Below are 13273 nucleotides of genomic sequence, written 5' to 3'. Positions count from 1 at the left end.
AGTGGCCCAATACTTTTGTCAAGTTTTAGTCCTAAGTGTCCCAATACTTTTGTCCAGTGGTAATCCGAAGTGTCCCAATATTTATGTCAAGTTGTAGTCAAGTGTCCCAATACTTTTGTCCAGTTGTCGTCCTAAGTGTCCCAATACTTTTGTCCGGTGGTAGTCATAAGTGTCCCAATACTTTTGTCTAGTGTGCCTACCTTGTCTACATTGTGTGGGCACGCTGGTGCTTCCTGCTTTTAAGCAGCCATCTTAAAAAAACAGCAGCGCAGCGGGTCTTTGAAGGGTCATAAAATCAAAACCGGAGCAGGTATTAAAACTCTGTTCTGTTATTTTATACACAAGGGTTTAATCTCTCTCCTGTGTTACTTTGAAGCCGAAACGACAAACGCGCTCAGAGGAGATAGATTTTGAAGAAAGTGACCGGTTTTTACAAAAATGTTGTTTTGAAGGGGGAATAGCAAACTTCCTGTTGATTTTTGCTGGGGGTTGTCAATTCAGTTTTTTCATCCGAGGAGCAGTTTTTTGTGCGTTTTATTCAAAAATTGCGCTAGAGCACAATTTTGAGATTTGGGGTTAGGTTTTTTTATTAGATCGCAATTTCTGCCAGTCCTGATGTGTGCGTTCAGTTTGGTGAGTTTTGAAGCATGCTAAGGGGGTCAAATTACAGCTCAAAGAGGCAAAAGTGACTGTTTTTAGTACTTTTTTGTCTTGAAGGGGGAATTGCCAACTTCCTGTTGATTTTTGCCCGAGAATGTACTATTATGAAATGTAGGTCTAAGTCAGACCTACATATAGGTTTTTGTTTCATGTCTCTCCGACCTTCCTAGTGGGAGTTACAGGCAGTCTAGTTTGTTTTTTTTCCTAGGGGGCGCTAGAGCGCAATTTTGAGTTTTGTGGTTCGGTTTTTAAAAAAAAGGCAATTTTCGCAGGTCCTGATGTGTGGGTCAAATATGGTGAGTTTTGAAGCATGTTAAGTGGGTCAAATTACAGTTTAATGAATAAAGAATAAAGAATACAACCTTACAAATTCAATAGGTCCTTATGTCCCATTGTATAAGGACTCCCAAAGGGAGTCCTTATACAATGGGCCATGCGGGCCCTAAAAATGCCTTTTTTGCAATGTGTTGCTGCCATTAAATTCTAAGTTCATGATTATTTTCCCAAAAAAAATGAAGTTTCTCAGTGTGAACATGAAATATCTTGTCTTTGCAGTCTATTCAATTGAATATACAGGTAAAAGCCAGTAAATTAGAATATTTTGAAAAACTTGATTTATTTCAGTAATTGCATTCAAAAGGTGTAACTTGTACATTATATTTATTCATTGCACACAGACTGATGCATTCAAATGTTTATTTCATTTAATTTTGATGATTTGAAGTGGCAACAAATGAAAATCCAAAATTCCGTGTGTCACAAAATTAGAATATTACTTAAGGCTAATACAAAAAAGGGATTTTTAGAAATGTTGGCCAACTGAAAAGTATGAAAATGAAAAATATGAGCATGTACAATACTCAATACTTGGTTGGAGCTCCTTTTGCCTCAATTACTGCGTTAATGCGGCGTGGCATGGAGTCCATGAGTTTCTGGCACTGCTCAGGTGTTATGAGAGCCCAGGTTGCTCTGATAGTGGCCTTCAACTCTTCTGCGTTTTTGGGTCTGGCATTCTGCATCTTCCTTTTCACAATACCCCACAGATTTTCTATGGGGCTAAGGTCAGGGGAGTTGGCGGGCCAATTTAGAACAGAAATACCATGGTCCGTAAACCAGGCACGGGTAGATTTTGCGCTGTGTGCAGGCGCCAAGTCCTGTTGGAACTTGAAATCTCCATCTCCATAGAGCAGGTCAGCAGCAGGAAGCATGAAGTGCTCTAAAACTTGCTGGTAGACGGCTGCGTTGACCCTGGATCTCAGGAAACAGAGTGGACCGACACCAGCAGATGACATGGCACCCCAAACCATCACCCAACCATGCAAATTTTGCATTTCCTTTGGAAATCGAGGTCCCAGAGTCTGGAGGAAGACAGGAGAGGCACAGGATCCACGTTGCCTGAAGTCTAGTGTAAAGTTTCCACCATCAGTGATGGTTTGGGGTGCCATGTCATCTGCTGGTGTCGGTCCACTCTGTTTCCTGAGATCCAGGGTCAACGCAGCCGTCTACCAGCAAGTTTTAGAGCACTTCATGCTTCCTGCTGCTGACCTGCTCTATGGAGATGGAGATTTCAAGTTCCACCAGGACTTGGCGCCTGCACACAGCGCAAAATCTACCCGTGCCTGGTTTACGGACCATGGTATTTCTGTTCTAAATTGGCCCGCCAACTCCCCTGACCTTAGCCCCATAGAAAATCTGTGGGGTATTGTGAAAAGGAAGATGCAGAATGCCAGACCCAAAAACGCAGAAGAGTTGAAGGCCACTATCAGAGCAACCTGGGCTCTCATAACACCTGAGCAGTGCCAGAAACTCATCGACTCCATGCCACGCCGCATTAACGCAGTAATTGAGGCAAAAGGAGCTCCAACCAAGTATTGAGTATTGTACATGCTCATATTTTTCATTTTCACACTTTTCAGTTGGCCAACATTTCTAAAAATCCCTTTTTTGTATTAGCCTTAAGTAATATTCTAATTTTGTGACACACGGAATTTTGGATTTTCATTTGTTGCCACTTCAAATCATCAAAATGAAATGAAATAAACATTTGAATGCATCAGTCTGTGTGCAATGAATAAATATAATGTACAAGTTACACCTTTTGAATGCAATTACTGAAATAAATCAAGTTTTTCAAAATATTCGTATTTACTGGCTTTTACCTGTATATGTTAAAAATGGGTATTAGTGAAGGATTCCTGTGTGCCGACAAGTGTATTTGAAAGTGGTTTAAAGGAAAATCATGTTGTGATGAAACTGCTGTTCAGGTGACACCATTTACTTTCTCCTTCAAAGAGGTCCGTTTTTGTTGTTGTTGTTGTTTTTAGCATGGCGTTATCTTGCAGCTCGGCAACGTGTGTTTGTGACACCGAGGCCCAAGTTGGCAGGGATGGCGACTACGAGGCGTCTCCGTGGTGGTCTCTGAGGCAGCCAGACCTGAACGGGGACAGTTTTCAGTTCAGGGTTGCTGCACACAGGAGGTGCTTCCGTCCAGGAATTCAGCACTTTGGACAGCACCTCCACCAAACATTCCACAGCCCAGCTCCCTGATCACAAAGGAATGCTTTGTGGTCAGGACAGAGAATGCAGTTTTAAAGGACGCTTAATCATCCCGTCGTCTACTTAAGTGTGTCCACCGAGGGCTGCTTTTTTTGGAAAGACACTAAAAGAAGATTCTGAACAAGCTAAATGTCAGACCGGGTGCACGCACTCACCTGTCATCCAGCCGTTTGACTAAGAAACCATCCATGTCCGCCTTCTTTCCAGGCAGTCGGGAGGCGGCGTTCACCTACGCCATCACGGCGGCGGGCGTGGCCCACGCCATCACGGCGGCGTGCAGCCAGGGCAACCTGAGCCAATGCGGCTGCGACCGGGAGAAGCAGGGCTACTACAACCAGGAGGAGGGCTGGAAGTGGGGCGGGTGCTCCGCCGACATCAAGTACGGCATCGAGTTCTCCCGCCGCTTCGTGGACGCCCGGGAGATCAGGAAGACGCCGCGTCGCCTGATGAACCTGCACAACAACGAGGCAGGGAGGAAGGTAAGGAAAGTGTTGTATTACATGCAGAGCCAGCAAGATCTTCACCCTGATCATTAAAAATGGCAGCTTCCCAAAAATATGTGTTTTGTAACTACTTCAGCATGAAATATATATCAAATATGAATTTTGGGGGTTTAACCCTTTAAATACCATACTGTATGTTCACATAAATCCACTGTTTTTAATAGAAAATAACCCTAAAGTAATAATGTTTTTCAAATGTATTTTCCTTTAATTAGCTTATTATCATATTGTTTATTAATATTATTTTAACCATCATTATCATATTATGATAATTACTATTATGATTGGCAGCAACATTATTTTTCATTAATGGTTATTTTTTCTACTTCAGCCTGAAATACATATCAAATATGAACTTTAAAAACGTGTAAAGACCATACTGTATGGTCACACAAATCCACTGTTTTTTGATAGAAAAAACCCTAAAATAATAATGTTTTTCAAATGTATTTTTCTTTAATTAGCGTATTATTATCATATTATTTATTAATATTATTTTAACAATTATTATTATTATTATTATTATTATTATCATGATTATTACTATCATGATTGGCAGCAACATTTTTTCATTAATGGTTATTTTTTTCTACTTCAGCCTGAAATACATATCAAATATGAACTTTAAAAACTTTTAAAGACCATATTGTATGTTCACATAAATCCACTGTTTTTATTTGGAAAAAAAAACTAATTAAAATAATTGTTTTTCTGATTTATTTTCCTTTAATTAGCCTAATATCACAATTTTTTATTAATATTATTGTAACTATTATTATTATTATTAATTATTATTATGATTATTACTATAATGATTGTCAGCAACAATAATTTTTCATTCATTGTTATTTTTTCTACTTCAGCCTGAAATATATATCAAATATCAACTTGTGGGGTTTAACCCTTTAAATACCATACTGTATGTTCACATAAATCCACTGTTTTTAATAGAAAATAACCCTAAAGTAATAATGTTTTTCAAATGTGTTTTCCTTTAATTAGCTTATTATCATATTGTTTATTAATATTATTTTAACCATCATTATTATTGTTAATTATTATTATGATAACTACTATTATGATTGGCAGCAACATTATTTTTCATTAATGGTTATTTTTTTCTACTCAAAAATGAACTTTAAAAACGTTTAAAGATCATACTGTATGGTCACACAAATCCACTGTTTTTTAATAGAAAAAACCTTAAAATAATAATGTTTTTCAAATGTATTTTTCTTTAATTAGCGTATTATTATCATATTATTTATTAATATTATTTTAACAATTATTATTATTATTATTATTATTATTATTATTATTATTATTATTATTACTATCATGATTGGCAGCAACATTATTTTTCATTAATGGTTATTTTTTCTACTTCAGCCTGAAATACATATCAAATATGAACTTTAAAAACTTTTAAAGACCATACTGTATGTTCACATAAATGCACTGTTTTTATTATAAAAAAAAAAAAATTAAAATAATTGTTTTTCTGATTTATTTTCCTTTAATTAGCCTAATATCACAATTTTTTATTAATATTATTGTAACCATTATTATTATTATTAATTATTATTATGATTATTACTATAATGATTGGCAGCAACATAATTTTTCCTTCATTGTTATTTTTTCTACTTCAGCCTGAAATATATATCAAATATGAACTTGTGGGTTTTAACCCTTTAAATACCATACTGTATGTCCACATAAATCCACTGTTTTTAATAGAAAATAACCCTAAAGTAATAATGTTTTTCAAATTTATTTTCCTTTAATTAGATTATTATCATATTGTTTATTAATATTATTTTAACCATCATTATTATTGTTAATTATTATTATGATAATTACTATTATGATTGGCAGCAACATTATTTTTCATTAATGGTTATTTTTTCTACTTCAGCCTGAAATACATATCAAATATGAACTTTAAAAACGTTTAAATACCATACTGTATGGTCACACAAATCCCCTGTTTTTTAATAGAAAAAACCCTAAAATAATAATGTTTTTCAAATGTATTTTTCTTTAATTAGCGTATTATCATCATATTATTTATTAATATTATTTTAACAATTATTATTATTATTATTATTATTATCATGATTATTACTATCATGATTGGCAGCAACATTATTTTTCATTAATGGTTATTTTTTCTACTTCAGCCTGAAATACATATCAAATATGAACTTTAAAAACTTTTAAAGACCATACTGTATGTTCACATAAATCCACTGTTTTTATTTGAAAAAAAAAACAAATTAAAATAATTGTTTTTCTGATTTATTTTCCTTTAATTAGCCTAATATCATAATTTTTTATTAATATTATTGTAACCATTATTATTATTATTAATTATTATTATGATTATTACTATAATGATTGGCAGCAACATAATTTTCCATTCATTGTTATTTTTTCTACTTCAGCCTGAAATATATATCAAATATGAACTTGTGGGGTTTAACCCTTTAAATACCATACTGTATGTTCACATAAATCCACTGTTTTTAATAGAAAATAACCCTAAAGTAGTAATGTTTTTCAAATGTATTTTCCCTTAATTAGCTTATTATCATATTGTTTATTAATATTATTTTAACCATCATTATTATTGTTAATTATTATTATGATAATTACTATTATGATTGGCAGCAACATTATTTTTCATTAATGGTTATTTTTTCTACTTCAGCCTGAAATACATATCAAATATGAACTTTAAAAACGTTTAAAGACCATACTGTATGGTCACATAAATCCACTTTGTTTTTTAATAGAAAAAACCCTAAAATAATAATGTTTTTCAAATGTATTTTTCTTTAATTAGCGTATTATTATCATATTATTTATTAATATTATTTTAACAATTATTATTATTATTATTATTATTATTATTATTATTATTATTATTATTATTATTATTATCATGATTGGCAGCAACATTATTTTTCATTAATGGTTATTTTTTCTACTTCAGCCTGAAATACATATCAAATATGAACTTTAAAAACTTTTAAAGACCATACTGTATGTTCACATAAATCCACTGTTTTTATTTGAAAAAAACAACAAATTAAAATAATTGTTTTTCTGATTTATTTTCCTTTAATTAGCCTAATATCACAATTTTGTATTAATATTATTGTAACCATTATTATTATTATTAATTATTATTATGATTATTACTATAATGATTGGCAGCAACATAATTTTTCATTCATTGTTATTTTTTCTACTTCAGCCTGAAATATATATCAAATATGAACTTGTGGGGTTTAACCCTTTAAATACCATACTGTATGTTCACATAAATCCACTGTTTTTTAATAGAAAATAACCCTAAAGTAATAATGTTTCTCAAATGTATTTTCCTTTACTTAGCTTATTTTCATATTGTTTATTAATATTATTTTAACCATCATTATTATTGTTAATTATTATTATGATAATTAGTATTATGATTGGCAGCAACATTATTTTTCATTAATGGTTATTTTTTCTACTTCAGCCTGAAATACATATCAAATATGAACTTTAAAAAATGTTTAAAAACCATACTGTATGGTCACATAAATCCACTTTGTTTTTTAATAGAAAAAACCCTAAAATAATAATGTTTTTCAAATGTATTTTTCTTTAATTAGCGTATTATTATCATATTATTTATTAATATTATTTTAACAATTATTATTATTATTATTATTATTATTATTATTATTATCATCATGATTATTACTATCATGATTGGCAGCAACATTATTTTTCATTAATGGTTATTTTTTCTACTTCAGCCTGAAATACACATCAAATATGAACTTTAAAAACTTTTAAAGACCATACTGTATGTTCACATAAATCCACTGTTTTTATTTGAAAAAACCCCAAATTAAAATAATTGTTTTTCTGATTTATTTTCCTTTAATTAGCCTAAAATCATCATTTTTTATTAATATTATTGTAACCATTATTATCATTATTAATTATTATTGTGATTATTACTATAATAATTGGCAGCAACATAATTTTTCATTCATTGTTATTTTTTCTACTTCAGCCTGAAATATATATCAAATACGAACGTGTGGGGTTTAACCCTTTAAATACCATACTGTATGTTCACATAAATCCACTGTTTTTAATAGAAAAAATCCCTAAAATAATTATCTTTTTTAAATGTATTTTCCTTTTAATTAGCGTATTATTATCATATTTTTAAATTAATGTTATTGTAACCATTATTGTTATTATTATTAATTATTATAATGATTATTACTATCATGATTGGCAGCAACATCATTTTTCATTCATTTTTATTTTTTCTACTTTATCCTGAATTATATATATTTTTTAACCCCTTAACGGCGAGTATGTTTGCGTAACGCCATGGTTTTGAGGTTATTGTTTGGGGTTCGGGCAATCCCAAAACATTTTAAAAAAAATTTCCCGCAGTCCATCCATCCATCCATCCATCTTCTTCCGCTTATCCGAGGTCGGGTCGCGGGGGCAGCAGCCTAAGCAGGGAAGCCCAGACTTCCCTCTCCCCAGCCACTTCGTCCAGCTCCTCCCGGGGGATCCCGAGGCGTTCCCAGGCCAGCCGGGAGAGATAGTCTTCCCAGCGTGTCCTGGGTCTTCCCCGTGGCCTCCTACCGGTCGGACGTGCCCGAAACACCTTCCTAGGGAGGCGTTCGGGTGGCATCCTGACCAGATGCCCGAACCACCTCATCTGGCTCCTCTCCATGTGGAGGAGCAGCGGCTTTACTTTGAGCTCCTCCCGGATGACAGAGCTTCTCACCCTATCTCTAAGGGAGAGCCCCGCCACTCGGCGGAGGAAACTCATTTCGGCCGCTTGTACCCGTGATCTTGTCCTTTCGGTCATAACCCAAAGCTCATGACCATAGGTGAGGATGGGAACGTAGATTGACCGGTAAATTGAGAGCTTTGCCTTCCGGCTCAGCTCCTTCTTCACCACAACGGATCAATACAGCGTCCGCATTACTGAAGACGCCGCACCGATCCGCCTGTCGATCTCACGATCCACTCTTCCCTCACTCGTGAACAAGACTCCGAGGTACTTGAACTCCTCCACTTGGGGCAAGATCTCCTCCCCAACCCGGAGATGGCACTCCACCCTTTTCCGGGAGAGAACCATGGACTCGGACTTGGAGGTGCTGATTCCCATCCCAGTCGCTTCACACTCGGCTGCGAACCGATCCAGTGAGAGCTGAAGATCTTGGCCGGAGGAAGCCATCAGGACCACATCATCTGCAAATAGCAGTGACCTAATCCTGCAGCCACCAAACCAGATCCCCTCAACGCCTTGACTGCGCCTAGAAATTCTGTCCATAAAAGTTATGAACAGAATGGGTGACAAAGGGCAGCCTTGGCGGAGTCCAACCCTCACTGGAAACGTGTCCGACTTACTGCCGGCAATGCGGACCAAGCTCTGACACTGATCATACAGGGAGCGAACTGCCACAATAAGACAGTCCGTTACCCCATACTCTCTGAGCACGCCCCACAGGACTTCCCGGGGTACATGGTCGAATGCCTTCTCCAAGTCCACAAAGCACATGTAGACCGGTTGGGCAAACTCCCATGCACCCTCAAGGACCCTGCCGAGAGTATAGAGCTGGTCCACAGTTCCACGACCAGGACGAAAACCACACTGTTCCTCCTGAATCCGAGGTTCGACTATCCGGCGTAGCCTCCTCTCCAGTACACCTGAATAGACCTTACCGGGAAGGCTGAGGAGTGTGATCCCACGATAGTTGGAACACACCCTCCGGTTCCCCTTCTTAAAGAGAGGAACCACCACCCCGGTCTGCCAATCCAGAGGTACCGCCCCCGATGTCCACGCGATGTTGCAGAGTCTTGTCAACCAAGACAGCCCCACAACATCCAGAGCCTTAAGGAACGCCGGGCGGATCTCATCCACCCCCCGGGGCCTTGCCACCGAGGAGCTTTTTAACTACCTCGGCAACCTCAGCCCCAGAAATAGGAGAGCCCACCACAGATTCCCCAGGCCCTGCTTCCTCATAGGAAGACGTGCTGGTAGGATTGAGGAGGTCTTCGAAGTATTCCCTCCACCGATCCACAACATCCGCAGTCGAGGTCAGCAGAGCACCATCCTCACCATACACGGTGTTGACACTGCACTGCTTCCCCTTCCTGAGGCGGCGGATGGTGGTCCAGAATTGCTTCGAAGCCGTCCGGAAGTCTTTTTCCATGGCTTCCCCGAACTCCTCCCATGTCCGAGTTTTTGCCTCCGCGACCGCTGAAGCCGCACACCGCTTGGCCTGTCGGTACCTGTCCGCTGCCTCAGGAGTCCCATGAGCCAAAAGAACCCGCAGTCTGCTGCCCCGCAGTCGTCCCTCACAATATCACGCTTCGAATTTTGCGGCTTCACTTTTTTGTAATTTTTTTTTTTTTTTACTTATTTTTGGATTAAATTGACTATTTTCAAGCATAGAAATGGCTAAACAAACCAATCAGAATGTGCGTGTCCACTGATTGGCTGAGCCTCATTTTGGAATAAACTTCAACTCTGACTATGTTGGCGTTATTTCATGTCTGAAGGGTTCTCCGTGTTTAAAAAGTGTTTTTTTATGCTCTTACTATGAAAATATTTGATTTATAATGAATAATTCCTAGTTTGCGGAAATCAATTCAAGCCTGGAAGCAATTAAGAGCCATAAACGAGGCTTTGCTGTCCAACATTTCCCAGTCTTAATATCGACACACACTTGTTGCTGCATGCTTTGCGTGGGAAACTGTGGCACCGTCTCCACAAATATACAGTAGGCCTAAGTATTCATTAAAAACCAGGCAGGAGTAAATGAGTTGATGTGAAGATAAATGTAGGGTCATAAATCACAATGATTTTCAATAAAGTCTTATTAGGCTAATTTAAGGAACAGACACTAAAGGTACAAATTTAAAAAAAAAGAATTGATTTGACTACAAGACGGACTGGAAGAGGTTTAAGTGGCTAAGATGTGTTCCTGACATGAACCGCGACCACGTGACCCGGACGGAGGCCATGCCCGGGTGCTCAAGTGATGACGCGAGGGCCGTGATTGATGATCAGAAGGTGCTGATTGATCCATCACACTCTTCTTTGGCTCCGCTCAATTACTGACCATTCTTTCCACCGTGGCGCCGGCCAAGTCCACGGCCAGCGTGTGTGTGTGTGTGTGTGATTAGTCACGGTGGCTGACAAGGAGCGTGTGAGGGATGACACTCCGCTGACAAATGAAGTGTGAGTTTAAGTTGACAAATGAATTTGCACGCATGGAATTTTTCATGTTTTTTTATTTTTTATTTTTTTGTACACAGAGTTGAGCAGTTGTGTGCACGACTCCAACACACCTCAGTCACAAGTCAGTGTCTAGTCCCAGTGTGTCTAGTCCCAGTGTGTTGAATGATGGCACTAGCCTAGTCCCAGTGTGCTTAGTCCCAGTGTGTTGAATGATGGCACTAGCCTAGTCCCAGTGTTTAGTCCCAGTGTGTCTAGTCCGAGTGTGTTGAATGATGGCACTAGCCTAGTCCCAGTGTGTCTAGTCCCAGTGTGTCGAGTCCCAGTGAGTCTAGTCCCAGTGTGTTGAATGATGGCACTAGCCTAGTCCCAGTGTGCCTAGTCCCAGTGTGTTGAATGATGGCACTAGCCTAGTCCCAGTGTTTAGTCCCAGTGTGTCTAGTCCGAGTGTGTTGAATGATGGCACTAGCCTAGTCCCAGTGTGTCTAGTCCCAGTGTGTCGAGTCCCAGTGTGTCTAGTCCCAGTGTGTTGAATGATGGCACTAGCCTAGTCCCAGTGTGCCTAGTCCCAGTGTGTTGAATGATGGCACTAGCCTAGTCCCAGTGTTTAGTCCCAGTGTGTCTAGTCCGAGTGTGTTGAATGATGGCACTAGCCTAGTCCCAGTGTGCCTAGTCCCAGTGTGTCTAGTCCCAGTGTGTTGAATGATGGCACTAGCCTAGTCCCAGTGTGCCTAGTCCCAGTGTGTTTAGTCCCAGTGTGTTGACTGATGGCACTAGCCTAGTCCCAGTGTGCCTAGTCCCAGTGTGTTTAGTCCCAGTGTGTTGACTGATGGCACTAGCCTAGTCTCAGTGTACCTAGTCCCAGTGTGTTTAGTCCCAGTGTGTTGACTGATGGCACTAGCCTAGTCCCAGTGTGTCTCGTCCCAGTGTGTTGAATGATGGCACTAGCCTAGTCCCAGTGTGTCTAGTCCCAGTGTGTTGACTGATGGCACTAGCCTAGTCCCAGTGTGTTTAGTCCCAGTGTGTTGACTGATGGCACTAGCCTAGTCCCAGTGTTCCTAGTCTCAGTGTGTTTAGTCCCAGTGTGTTGACTGATGGCACTAGCCTAGTCCCAGTGTACCTAGTCCCAGTGTGTTTAGTCCCAGTGTGTTGACTGATGGCACTAGCCTAGTCCCAGTGTACCTAGTCCCAGTGTGTTTAGTCCCAGTGTGTTGACTGATGGCACTAGCCTAGTCCCAGTGTATCTTGTCCCAGTGTGTCCAGTCCTAGTGTGTCTGGTCCCAGTCTGTCGACTGATGGCACTAACCTAGTCCCAGTGTGTCTAGCCCCAGTGTGTTGAATGATGGCACGAGCCTAGTCCCAGTGTGCCTAGTCCCAGTGTGTCTAGTCCCAGTGTGTTGACTGATGGCACTAGCCTAGTCCCAGTGTACCTAGTCCCAGTGTGTTTAGTCCCAGTGTGTTGACTGATGGCACTAGCCTAGTCCCAGTGTATCTTGTCCCAGTGTGTCCAGTCCTAGTGTGTCTGGTCCCAGTCTGTCGACTGATGGCACTAACCTAGTCCCAGTGTGTCTAGCCCCAGTGTGTTGAATGATGGCACGAGCCTAGTCCCAGTGTGCCTAGTCCCAGTGTGTCTAGTCCCAGTGTGTTGAATGATGGCACTAGCCTAGTCCCAGTGTATCTTGTCCCAGTGTGTCTAGTCCCAGTGTGTTGAATGATGGCACGAGCCTAGTCCCAGTGTGCCTAGTCCCAGTGTGTCTAGTCCCAGTGTGTTGAATGATGGCACTAGCCTAGTCCCAGTGTATCTTGTCCCAGTGTGTCTAGTCCCAGTGTGTTGAATGATGGCACTAGCCTAGTCCCAGTGTGTCTCGTCCCAGTGTGTTGAATGATGGCACTAGCCTAGTCCCAGTGTGTCTAGTCCCAGTGTGTTGAATAATGGCACTAGCCTAGTCCCAGTGTGCCGAGTCCCAGTGTGTTGACTGATGGCACGAGCCTAGTCCCAGTGTATCTTGTCCCAGTGTGTCTAGTCCCAGTGTGTTGACTGATGGCACTAGCCTAGTCCCAGTGTGCCTAGTCCCAGTGTGTTTAGTCCCAGTGTGTTGACTGATGGCACTAGCCTAGTCCCAGTGTGCCTAGTCCCAGTGTGTTTAGTCCCAGTGTGTTGACTGATGGCACTAGCCTAGTCCCAGTGTATCTTGTCCCAGTGTGTCCAGTCCTAGTGTGTCTGGTCCCAGTCTGTCGACTGATGGCACTAGCCTAGTCCCAGTGTATCTTGTCCCAG

At 39.4% G+C, this 13273-nt stretch overlaps 1 protein-coding gene across 2 annotated transcripts in view; it reads left to right on the top strand.

The window, feature by feature from the left end:
- wnt7bb (wingless-type MMTV integration site family, member 7Bb) overlaps window positions 1–13273 on the top strand; it is a 139306-nt gene that overhangs the window by 111444 nt on the left and 14589 nt on the right. For both annotated transcript variants that reach the window (XM_072914000.1, XM_061969431.2), the window contains exon 3: window positions 3424–3695. In XM_072914000.1, coding sequence (XP_072770101.1) covers window positions 3424–3695 — 272 coding nt within the window. The remainder of the gene's footprint in view (window positions 1–3423; window positions 3696–13273) is intronic.

Source organism: Nerophis lumbriciformis, linkage group LG10 (assembly GCF_033978685.3).
Source record: "Nerophis lumbriciformis linkage group LG10, RoL_Nlum_v2.1, whole genome shotgun sequence".
In the NCBI taxonomy this organism is placed as follows: domain Eukaryota; kingdom Metazoa; phylum Chordata; class Actinopteri; order Syngnathiformes; family Syngnathidae; genus Nerophis; species Nerophis lumbriciformis.
Note: the sequence above shows the minus strand (reverse complement) of the source record. Positions and strands in the feature narration are given on the sequence as shown.